General features: G+C 34.2%; 1 protein-coding gene across 1 annotated transcript; it reads right to left on the reverse strand.

Moving 5' to 3' along the window:
- Positions 1-3,849: 3,849 nt before the first annotated feature.
- On the reverse strand, positions 3,850-6,997 carry LOC109796589 (phenylalanine ammonia-lyase 1). Its single transcript, XM_020356267.3, has 2 exons — positions 6,521-6,997; positions 3,850-5,774 (listed from the first exon to the last, which is right to left on the reverse strand). Exons 1-2 carry the CDS (start codon positions 6,892-6,894, stop codon positions 4,025-4,027), a joined length of 2,124 nt encoding a protein of 707 aa, XP_020211856.1. The 5' UTR covers positions 6,895-6,997; the 3' UTR covers positions 3,850-4,024.
- Between the last annotated feature and the right edge of the window lie 6,461 nt (positions 6,998-13,458).

The following is a 13,458-nucleotide window of genomic DNA, read 5'->3' on the forward strand; positions in this document are numbered from 1 at the left end:
CTTATTCAATAAAAAACACAGTGAGTTGCTACGTTCACCCACAACATTAGTATTACCTCGTCTATCTTATTTTTTCTACAAATTGGTATCAGAGCTTTATGCTCTGAGTGCCGAGTGTGAGAGGAAAATAGTATGCGCCTGTGAAGGGGAGGAAAGAAGAAAGAGAGAGTAATGGCGAAGGTTGTTAATGGAATGACCGTACCACAACTGTCAAAGAAAACCAATTATGATAATTGGTGTTTACAGATGAAGACCCTGTTGGGTTCCTAAAGTCTATGGGATATAGTGGAGAAGGGGTTTCAAGAACCCGAGGAGGACGAAGACCAATCTGTGGCTCAGATTGCCGCATTGGAAAAGACACGAGTGAAGGACAAATTGGCTTTGTATTTTTTGTACAATGCCGTGGATGAGTCAGGCTTCGAGAAGATTGCAAACGCTGCATCTTCAAAGGAAGCATGGAAGATCTTGGAGGTTGCGCACAGAGGTAATCACCGTGTCACACAGATCCGACTTCAAACTCTCCGAGGAGAGTTTGAGTGTTTGAAGATGGAGGATAAGGAACAAGTATCCGAGTACATAACTCGGGTGGAGAAGGTGGCTAACCAACTCGGAAGGAATGGGGAGTCAATGCCAGCAAGTAGAATTGTGGAGAAAATCTTGAGATCATTAACAGATGATTTCAAGAGTATCGCATGCGTAATTGAGGAGTCAAAGGACTTGTCAGTCCTCTCAGTGGAAGAGCTCGCTGGGTCACTCGAAGCCCACGAACAAAGGAGGAGGAAGATGAAGAATACACTTGATCAAGCATTACAGGCGCAACTTAATTTGAATGAAACTCGGAACACCCAGGGCCGAACATTAGGAGGAAAAGGACGAGGTGATCATGGAGGACGAGGCAAAGGACGAGGTGATCATGGAGGTGATCAAGGACGAGGTGATCATGGAGGTGGATAAGGACGAGGTGATCGTAGCCAAGGAAGTCAGCCGAGGTCCGAGGTGGAATGTTATAAGTGTGGCAAACTCAGCCACTACGCAAAAGAATGCAGATCGGCAAATTGCTACAACTGTAGCAAATACAGTCACATAGCAAAGTATTGCCGAGCTAAAAGCCGAAGTGAAGAGAAAGAGAAGAATCTTCTCACAGAAGAAGAGGACGAGGAAGCAGGAATTTTGATGATGACGCAGAGCTCGGAGACCAAGCTACGTCCGAGTTGTGCCTTCGAGGATGAGCTAAACTTGAGTTGCGTGGAGAGATCAGTAGTTGAGCTTCCAAGCTCAGATGAGAAGTCAGAAGCCGAGCTTGATTCGAGTTGCTTAAACAACTCGGTCTGGTATTTGGACACTGGGGCGAGCAATCATATGTGTGGAGAAGAGAGTTTCTTCAACGAACTCATCAAGGTGAAGGCTGGATTCGTGTCATTTGGAGATGATTCCAAGGTTGCGGTAAAAGGGCATGGAACCATCAAGTTTATGCAGAAGGATGGACGAGTTGGAGAAATAAGAAATGTCTACTACGTTCCCGAACTTAAGAGCAACATCTTAAGTATGGGGCAGATGATGGAGAAAGGCAACTCGGTTCTGATGAAGGATCGAGTGCTTTATTTGAAGGACAAACATGATCGTTTAATAGCCCGAGTAGAGATGAAAAAGAATCGGATGTATAAACTGGAGCTGAACATCCTTCAAAATAAGTGCTTGAAGCTGGACGTGAAGGATGAAACCATGATGTGGCATTTTCGTTTTGGGCATTTGAACTTTGGAGGTTTCGCCGAGCTATCAAGGAAGGAGTTGGTGCACGGACTACGTGGTGTTGAGTTTGACAAGAAGTTTTGTGAAGCATGTGTACTCGGAAAGCATACAAGAACAAGTTTTCAGAACTCGTCCGAGTACAAAGTAAAGGAGCAACTTGGCCTGATACACACTGACTTGTGTGGACCAATCTCTCCTGCATCCTTCAGTGGTAAGAAATATTTCATCTCTTTCATTGATGATTTCTCTCGAAAGACTTGGGTATATTTCTTGCAAGAAAAATCAAAGGCATTTGAAGCTTTTAAAAAGTTTAAAGTCATGGTGGAGAAAGAGACTAACAAGCAAATTAAAGCTTTGAGGTCGGACAGAGGTGGAGAATTCACATCGGCAGAGTTTATGGAATACTGTGAAGAGCAAGGTATAAAACGTTTTCTCACAGCTCCATATTCACCACAACAAAATGGAGTAGCTGAAAGAAAGAATCGGACTATTCTTGATATGGTCCGAGCTATGCTTAAAGGGAAGGATATGCCTGAGAAGTTTTGGGCAGAGGCAGTGCAGTGTGCTATATATATACAGAACAGGTGCCCACATTCAAAATTGGATGATGTGACACCTCAAGAAGCATGGAGTGGACAAAAACCGAGTATACATCACTTCAAGATCTTCGGAAGCTTTGCTTACGGTCATGTTCCAGCTAAGCTCAGAACGAAGCTTGATGATAGGAGCAAGAAGTATATCTTGATCGGGTATGATGAAAAGGCAAAAGCCTACAAATTGTACAACCCTGTTACAGGAAAAATTCTGGTAAGCCGAGATGTCCAGGTAGATGAGGAAAGCGAGTGGAGCTGGAGTAACTCTGAAGAGACTTCGGGGAGCTCGAACTCTGAGAGGGAGAGATCAGAGATAATAGGGAGAAGCTCGGATAGGACCAATGAGCATTCCGAGGAAGATGATGAACCTGAGCAGCTTAAAACTCGGAGCTTGCAAGACATCTACAACTCCACTGACGAGTTACATGTAGCATGTCTATTAACAGGAACAGAAGACATAAAATTTGAAGAGGCAATACTTGATGAGAGATGGAAGAAAGAAATGGATGAGGAGATCAGATCAATTGGGAAGAGTGAGATGGGAAGCAAAGCTGAGCTAGTTGAGGAATTTAAAGAAGTGATGAAGAGGGAGTTTGAGATGACCGATTTGGGCATCATGAAGTATTTTCTGGGTTTAGAGGTGGACCAAAGAACAACAGGTATTTTTGTATCCCAAAAGAGGCATCGACCACCGCGGCGCCGGGGGTGCTGGACGTCACGTGGCTCGCGGGGCCATGATACGCGGAGGAGTATCGCGCTCTGGTGGAAGAGGCATCGAAATGAAAGAAGAAGGAGAAATTTAAGATTATGGGGGAGTTTTGTTGGAAAATCTTAAATTTCTAGAGATTCCGAGATATCCGAGATATCCGATTTAAGTTATCTCGAATTATTTGATTTATCTTTTGAGTTATTTTGTTTCAGATTAGATAAGATAGTTTTTTGATAAGTTTTGATTTGATAAGATATTTTATTATCTTCTTGTTAGTTCAGTACGTTGTAAAATGGCTATTTAAAGATCATCTCTTATTCAATAAAAAACACAGTGAGTTGCTATGTTCACCCACAACATTAGTATTACCTCGTCTCTCTTATTTTTTCTACATATATAGTATCATGACTTTATTTACTTTATGTAAGTATACATATTTTAGTTATAGCTCTTTGGGTGAGAATAACTTCTAACAAACTTTGAAATTAAATTGATTGTGTTTGAGGTTAAAGGTACAAAATAGAATTTGGATATCAGAATAATTGATTTTACCACTACCTACTCGCTTGGAGACTGAAAAGAATTTTCAAAAAACACCATTTACATAAATTTAAAAAAAAAAAAAAACATGAATTAGATAATGGATAGAGATGGTAAATGTAAAAATGGGAGACATAAGGGAGAAAAAAGTATACAAATGTGATGAATGTGATAACTAAAGAAGAGAGATAAGGAAAGATGTGAATCCAAAAAATTGAATGTGGAAAGAATGAGACTAAATATATAATAGAACAAAGCTCGGGCAAACAACTGAAATTCCATTATAATATTAAATTCCAAAGGTCGTATTTGACATCAGGAAACATCGAAATAAGGCTTTTCATATTGATTTGCTAAAAGGCTTGACAAACCAAACGATTATCGTGGCACTTGCATAGGTACAAAGAACATATTTTTAAAAGTGACAGTAAAATTAACAGATTGGAAGAGGAGCTCCATTCCATTCCCCGAGGCATTCCAGAAGAGGATCAATAATTTTACCCTGGCACATTGCTGTGAATAATTTGTCACACTCTTCACCTGGTGACCTCACCTTTTCTCCAGTTAGCAACCCAGTTCCTAACTCCTCTCTCACAAACTTGTACAGTGGGTAAGATCTGCATTCTTTGATCTTGTTTGGAATTGCAGCCTTTCCACTCTCATAAGCAGCTCTTGCACTTTCAACCTCCTTTGGCAAGAGAGCCTTCAACTCCTCCTCAAAGGTTGAAATCTTTTGAAAGATTGATGTGTTCGCATCCTTCTCATTCTCTGCATTTACCAATGCATGATCTACAAGCACTTGCCTCAGTTTTTGCATCAATGGATAAGTAGCACTGCAGGGATCATCAATATAGGAAAATACATACTCCCTATCAACCACTTTTAGCAAATCTTTCTCACAAAATCTTGAAGGATGGAGTTCTCCATTCACACCTGTGGTGAGAGTCCTCTTGGAAACTAGGCTCACAGTGCTCTTGACCGAGTTTTTCAAATTCTCCTCCAAATGCCTCAAGTCAATTGCTTGGCAAAGGGCAATCAAGAATGTGGAAGACATGAGCTTAAGGATCTCGATAGATTCATTTGTCTTCCTAGATGAAATCAAACCCAAAGAGTTCACATCTTGGTTGTGTTGCTCGGCACTTTGGACATGGCTTGTTACTGGATTTGCAAGATATTGGAGTTCAGAGCAGTAAGAAGCCATGGCAATTTCAGCTCCCTTGAAACCGTAATCCAAGCTAGGATTTCTACTAGCGGTGAGATTTGAAGGCAACCCATTGTTGTAAAAATCATTGACAAGCTCAGAGAATTGAGCAAACATGAGTTTGCCAATAGATGCAAGAGCCAAACGCGTGTTGTCCATAGAGACTCCAATAGGGGTTCCTTGGAAATTACCACCATGCAATGCCTTGTTCCTTGAAACATCAATCAGAGGGTTGTCGTTCACAGAGTTAATCTCTCTCTCAATTGACTTGGTTGAGAAACGAATCACTTCAATGAGAGGGCCGAGCCACTGTGGAGAAGTTCTAAGGGCATATCTATCTTGCTTTGGCTTTTGCAAGGGGTCTATCTCATGCAACTTCTTAGCAGCTTTCATGTAGGAACTTCCATCCAAAATGTGCTCCATAATAGCAGCAGCCTCAATTTGACCAGGGTGGTGCTTTAACTTGTGTGTCAAATGGTCAGTGAATTCAGGTTTCCCTTGCATCACTTCAGCAAAAATAGCTGATAGAACTTCAGACAAGACAGCTAGTATATTTGCCTCAAAGAGAACCATGGAAGCTAAGCCAGAACCCACAGCTGTGCCATTCACAAGGGCAAGGCCTTCCTTGGGTTGCAACTCAAAGAAGTCAGAATTGATGTTAGCCAATTGAAAAGCCTCCTTAGCGTTGAGTACTTCTCCAGAAGGTCCAACAGCTTTGGAGTTAGGTCGGCCAGTTAGCAAGCCAGCAATGTAAGATAGTGGAACAAGATCTCCAGAAGCCGTGATTGTGCCACGAAGAGGCAAACATGGGGTAACGTTGTTGTTAAGGAGCTTCGTGATGGCTTCTAAGATTTCGAATCTAATGCCTGAGTACCCCTGAAGAAGAGTGTTGATTCTCACTAACATGGCTGCTCTGGTTGCAGTGTGTGGCAACGTGTGGCTTGATTCAGTTCCATTTCCAAATATTCCAGCGTTCAAAAACCTGAAGAAGAATAATAATTAATTAGGATTTTTGTTTCAATTTTATGGTAAACTAAATCCATCTTCAAGAAAGCATGTTCCCGTCGTATACATATGTTTGTAATAATAATAATTATTATTATAAAATAATAAAAGAGAGAGAATGTAAAACCTTATATTTAAATAATTATTTTACACTAATAACGTCTTTTAGTTTTCTAAACATGAAAGAATACTAGCGAGATGACCCACTTTAGAATCTCAGCTTAGTTAGTTAAGGAATTTCATTAAAGCCCTCCAACTTAAAAATAAAATAAAACAAAATTAGAAAGTGACATCAACAAAAGAACAGGAGTCAAACATGATTGACGATTCATAGTAGTTGGAATGATGGTCGCACCAACCCCTCGTCTAATTAAAATTACTATTTTTACCACAATTGTGCCAACTCCCAAACCCCATAAATAATTTATTATGTTTTTTCCTCTGTTTCAAATTTCAATCCATGGGACAGTTACCCCATCAAAGTCACATTTCCGGACGAAATCATTATTTCCCGGGATGGTTAACTGAGTCAGTCCCCTCTGCCGTCTCATATATATTTTTATCAATTAATAAATTATTGGCAATGAATGGAAAAAGATAGTGTTAATTTATTTATTGGAAGAAAAAACAAGAGTTTAAGTTTGGATATATTTTTGGGCGGGTAGATGGAATAAAGAGAAGAAGAAGGTACGTTAGAGGAGTAGATGCGTATAGTTTAGTTACCTGATGAGTTCCTTCTGCAAAGCACCACCTTGTTTGGTTCGGCGGTGTGACGTGGCACCAAACCCAGTTGTGACGCCGTAACTGTCGGTCCCGTTGTTCATGCTGTTCATCACCCACTGGCTGCTCGCCTTAACGCCCTCCCTCGCGGACTCCGACAGCTCCACCGCCACTCCGCTGTCGTGTGCAGCCACCGCCGCCACCTGAGCGATGGTGAGGGTCTCCCCGCCGAGGCGCACCAGCGGGTTCCGGTAGTCGGCGAGCATGCGCTTGACCTCGTGGAGGTGGCTCCCCTTCATGGCCTCGGCCGCAAGGCCCCAATTGAGGGGGTCAGCGTCAGTGTGGAGGCAAAAGGAAGCATTGTTGGTGGGTTCCATGGTGATGGTGATGTATGTATTATAGTATTTGATGGAAGAGAAAGAGAATTAGAGAATACAGAGGAAATGTTAGGGTGTTGTTTCCTGAGGTAAGAAGGAGTTTGGTTGGGGTGTTATATAGAGGTGAGGTGAGGTTTGTGTGTTGTCATGCAGTACTGTGCTTGGTAGGTAGCTCAAGCCTCAAGGGAAGACCAAATGGGGTTTGTTGAAAGTTATTTCCACCCCTTCGATTCCCACTCCCCCTTCACCGGCTACGATTTCGCCACGTGGACTACCCTATTCGCGTTTCTTGGTAGCTGGGTGGGGTGGCGGTGGCGCCCATTGCCCAACGGAGTAGACCAAACAAAATAGAGGTGGTTGGTGAGATGATGATCATGAATATGATTCATGATTCATGATTCATGATGGAGCCAAGTAGGCAACAGGGAAGTAGGGAACTACGCCTACGACGTCAACCCTAACATGCATATACCCATCTACTCCTCCTCTCCTCAACTCTCAACTCTCAACACAACCATTTTTTATTTTATGCTTTCATCTCTATTCTCTATTTCATTACTCCCATGCCAAATCATTTTTTTTTTATTTTCTTCTATTTTTCTAAAAACAACAATGTTCAGTCAAGGCACGTGGGATGAAACAGTCACAAGGACTACATTAGCAACGCACCTACATCATATGCATCAGATTGAATGAGATCAAAGGTTACCAAGAATATAATAATCATACATTGCCACTCAACTCAACTGCCTCATAAACAATGAATCCACCAATTCTTTCACTAAAATACACTATTCTACAGAACAACTGTAATTTAAACATCTTAAATTTAAAGGAAGAGTTATAGTTTGCTAGAGATTTTATTTCACCTTTAAAAGAATATATAACTATTATCAATTTCATTTTCTCATGACTTATTTTGACAACTTAAATATTTTAGTAAAATCATGGTTGTTCACACACACGTCAGACATATTTACTATTTCTTTTTAAATATTAAAAACTAAAAATATTAATCAAATTAATGAATTTTTTTTTAGTATATATATGTTGTCCATTTAATTATATCAATCATTATATATATTATTTAAAGAATTTTTTTTTACATAATTATCGAAATATAACATGCAATGTTATATTTTATTGATTGTCAATAACGATGGAGATGATGATAATAATAGTAACAATGACTACAACTGTAATGATGGTGGTAGTAATAGTGATAATAACATTTTTTCTTTATTTATTTTTCACTCTCTATATAAAGAGCGATATTCACTTATTATAAAAATAAATTTTTGTAAACTTTATTTACTTAATAATATATATTTTACATCAAATTTTAATTATTTGAATTAAAAAAATTTAATGTATAGGTCAAATCTATGTATTTTTAAAAATTTGAAAAATATTTGATACTTCATTATATAACAATGTGTCATTATGAATTTTAATTTTTAAAATTTATAAAATTGATTTATATGTTAAAAAATTTTAATTTAACAGTTGAAGTAAGTGAACAATTTCTCTCTCTCTCTCTATATATATATATATATATATATTACATCAAATTTCAATGATCTAACTATTAAATTAAAAATTCTTAATATATAGATCAAGTTTACAAATTTTTAAAAAACTTAAAAATCATATGATTGTTTTTATATAGATACAAACCAATGTATAAAATATTTTTATAATATTATTTGTTAATTTGAATTAATAAAATAAAATATTATAGAATTTTTAAATTTTTTAAAATTTGGTAAACTTGATCTATATATTAAGAATTTTTAATTTAAAAGTTGTACCATTAAAATTTGATATAAAATATGAGTTATTGGATGAAGTAAGTAAAAAAAAATATTTACTTGCTAATAAAAATTATTAAAAGCTTTATTAGAATAATTAAATATAAAATTACACATCAAAACTAGCAACTAATTAAGGATCATTTAATTACATATATTAGGTGTTAATTTTAATTAAACTAATTAATTATACTTAATTATATTAATTGCATGAAAGTTAAATTACCGCATTACTCTTGATTTGGACTCAAAAATTTATTGCAGACAGTCTTTCTCTTACTTTTTAAATTTTTTTAATTGATTATTTAAATATTGATATTAATTTGTTGCCACATGTACAGTACACTTGATAATTTAATTACAGTCGTCAAATAAATAGTTGCTACTAAATTAAATTACACATATTAATTATATATATATATATATATATATATATATATATATATTGATTCATTAGAAAAATAAAAACAAAGCATCACCTTGGACAATCCCTAAGGATGGAGTGTAGAGGAGAAGTAGCATCCCAAATACATAAAGATTGGGATTCGCAGATCAAAATTAGCAAGATAGTGATTGTTTATTTGTCCATCGTAAATCACACTAGTCACTTCCTCACCATATATAGCCACCGTCTAATTTATAGTATTTTTACAGATTTAATCGTTCAGTGGATTTTTCAAGGTTGACCCCGAAAATTAACCTAATTTAAGTAGAATACAAGTTTGACTCGTAACTAGGTGAATTCAATACACAAGATTGACTTATATCCGCAATTAACTTAAAGAGTTTACTATCGGGGCTAGAGTTAAAATTCGATCCGTGATATATCTAAAGAGAATTGATTATAAGAGTTTAAATAACTAATATATCCTAGTTTAGAAGAGTAGTTAATTAGATTTAACCCTCTAATTTATGTGATGATAATGAATGAGAAAATATGTAAAAGGGAAACGTGAAGTTCGTTTTGCAAAAGTTAAAAGAGTGTGAACTTAAAAATAAATGGTGGGAACAAACATTATTGAGGTAAAATGATATGAGAGAAGAAAATGGGTGACATGGTGGAGCACTGTGGGCTTTGGCTCCTTCTTGCTTGCATCTTATCTTACCATGGAAATTTATAACCCTAGTCTCATCTCTGCCTTAGTCAACCATTAATTAGGTGGAATCTCTTTCTATCTTTTTATTTAGTGCCGGTAATGCATTTCTTTTTTTTAAGTTTTGGACACTAAAAGGATATCAGAGATGACAGTTTTTATTTATTGCGTTTTCTTTATCAGAATTACCCATAGGTTTTGTATATACTACTCTAACTTTCTATTATTAAATCAATTTTAATAATACAGATAACAGTTATGTAAAATTTCAGTTATTAAATTCATATATTATCTTCTTTTATAATTCACTAGAACACATTATTTGTCATATTTATTATTATTATTATTATTTATTTTTCTATATCGTTCTCTTTCATTCACACGTACGCTCAAAAATATTAAAATTAGGGTATACACTTAGCATTTTTTTTTTGTAAATTTTAGAATAATGAGATTACATTTTAGTTTAAAAGTTGTACGTAATTTCATCCTACTTAATAATTAATTTCTCACCAAAAATACTATTTTCTTATAAATGTGGATTTGAGTTTAACTTTATTTTACAAAACTATATATTTTCATGATAAAAATTATTTTTACTTGTGTATAATTTATTTTAGTTAGGGTCAATACTTTTTATACCAAAGACCAAAATATGTTAAAGATAAAATTAATTGTGTAAATAGTTTAACAATGGATAACATTATTAATTAATAATAATTATTATGATAAATTCTGATATAATCTTAAAAATATGAGATTTTTTTTTTTATCATATCTTTAGTCAACGTAATATTTTCAACATGGTGTGAAAATGATTTTTTAAAACAAGTGTTTTGAAAACTAAAAAACAGGAACAGTTTAAAGATTTTTTTTCTTCTCATTTTCTTTTCTATATATTTTGCGATCATAGTTCGAGGACGTGGATCATCTGAATAATCAAGTTGTATGGGGTAGAAAATGAACTTAGGGTGTGCCCGTGTGCGTGTTTATTTTCTCTCGACGAATATCTACATTAACACAAACCATTGTAATACATTCCTTTGGATTTGGAGTTTAAAACAAGGGATTAAAATTCTCCACTTATCATTTCACACACACATCGAAATGAAATCGTCTGTTAAAATAAATCACATGCAACTGTTTTTTCCCCCTTTTAATTACAATTTTATTTTCTGGTGTCAAATAAAGGGACTTGAAGATAAGTATGTCAGCCTTGGACTAAAAAAAAAAACAAAAAAGGGCGACCCAGTTTGAACGCACGATAAAGCATTAAAAGAAGAAAAAGTCCAATTTTATATTAGGTGAGGAAAGAAACATGTGCGATGCTGCAGGTAAGGTTCCATGTTCTCTGTAGTATAGGCTTGAAACACACGCTGCTTTCCACCTACCCCTTGCTTGTACTAAGCTTCCACGTATAATCGTGATTAGTCTTCACACTCATGACTCCATCGATGCATGCAGAGAAATATCCACGTAAATTGATGAAATTTCAAGTTTATCATATATATGGACCAATGGGAATTAGCTTCAGTAGAAGAGACTATTCTCGCGATATGATAAATTAAACTTCAAATCTTTGGTTAAGACAGGTGTTCACGAATCACGATTAATTTATATGATTCACCTCAAATAAAATGGTCTCCTAATTAACAAGAATTAATACTTGTGAGAAATCAAATAAGTTTAACATCATGCATGAATAGATTTTAAAAGGAAATCATGATTTAATTTATTTATTTTGAATACACGTATTTGTTTTATTTTTAATTAGCACAAAAGATACACTTTATGCCTATATTAAAAATAAGAATAAAATAATAAATAAAAGTAATTAAAGTTATATATATATATATATAAGTGTACATGGTTAACCATTAGAAAGTCGTCTAAGAAGTCTTAAATAACTATATATAGAGGTAAAATAGGATAAAAAAATTTATTAACAGTATATATAGATATAATATTTATTTTGAAAAAATTGACAACTCACAAAAGTTAAATTATGGGTATAAATATTCTGGATGAACACTAATAATATGATGTATTATATATATAGAATTTAATTATACGTATTAATAATTTTTTTAATTATACCAACGTAATTATTTGTTGACGTTATATTGAAACAAAAATATATTTGCTAATAGACAAAAAATTGTTAACCGTTAAAAAAACCTCTATCTTTCTCCATTAAAAAATTAAACTATTATATATATATATATATATATATATATATATATATATATATATATATATATTGTCCCATCACATATATTTTCAGTTCAGTATGAGACTAATGTACGTATAAAACATCTCAAACGACATATATTTTTTTTTCTTAAATATTTTTAATTTTTACTCAAATTTAAAAAAGAAAAAAAGGTGTAATCTATGGATATTTGGATGATAGTCATACTTAGTATTTCTTTATGTCTTGTTCTTCATTATCCACTAGCCATATTACATTGTCCGTCCAAAGCTTTCTGTTTTTTTTTTTTATTTTACTAGACGTCCATACCTTTCTATAAAGCTTAGTTTTTTTCTCCATGGCAAGTTCTTAACTAACTTCCACAAAGACTAAAGTCACCAGAAATTATAAAGGTTACTAACACTACAAAATTCATCTACTAACAAAAAAATTTAAGAAATATCAAATATTTAAATTGTCTTTTTTAATATAATATTGGTCTAATTAAAATAAAGTATCAGACATTAAAATTTCACATTAACAATATTACGTATTATATTGATATTTAATCGAGCACTACAGAGAGATTAGAGAGTACGTACAATTTGTTTAATATGAGAAACAGACAAAGTTGAAATTCGAAATCTTCTTCAAATTAAAGAAATAAAATCTAGTTGGATTTTGGTTATGTTTTAAGAAAGTCACTGAACTTTATAGACCCAAATTAAAGCAGTGACCAAAGTGAGGACCGACTTCTAATAATTGTTTAAAGGCAGAGTGAAGTTTGGAGACATATGGTCCCGGCCAAAAAAATAAATATCACACAATGCTAAGTGTTTGGAATTTTTCAATGAGAAATTATAAATATGTGTTTGTAATTAGCTGGCTTGTGAATAATATCTTCGAAGAAAAGGTCAACTGGTGATGAAGGATGTTTCCGTTCATTTCCCTCTACCCTTCCTCGAAAAAGGCTAAATTTAATGTATAAAAAATCTCAGATACTATTTTTTTTTTCTTTTTTTTACCAACCATTGTAATTCATTTCATAAATATTTTAGTAATACAAATATAGATGGTTTCAAGACCCTATGTTAGTGAAGACATAAAAAATATATATATATAACGAACAAAACATAAATATAAAAATAATTGTTAGTAAATTTAATATATAAAATTAGATAATATAAAATATATTATTTTTAAATATATTAATAATTTGACTAAAATGAAAAAGCATATTTATCCACTCGCTATAATATATTAATAATTTGTCATGCCAAATCATCTTTATTCCACATATAATATATGTAGCATGGAAGTGAATTGAAATTTTGTCTTCTAATGGAAGACTCTATTCTCACTAGCGTTTTCAATGCTAACAAGGTTAATTTATATTTAAAATTTTATCTTCTTGTAGGTTTTTTTTTTTTTTTTTTTGTGTGTGTTCCTGTAGAAGGCTATAGTTTTA

Source organism: Cajanus cajan, chromosome 6 (assembly GCF_000230855.2).
Source record: "Cajanus cajan strain Asha chromosome 6, NIPB_CcT2T_4, whole genome shotgun sequence".
Lineage (NCBI taxonomy): Eukaryota > Viridiplantae > Streptophyta > Magnoliopsida > Fabales > Fabaceae > Cajanus > Cajanus cajan.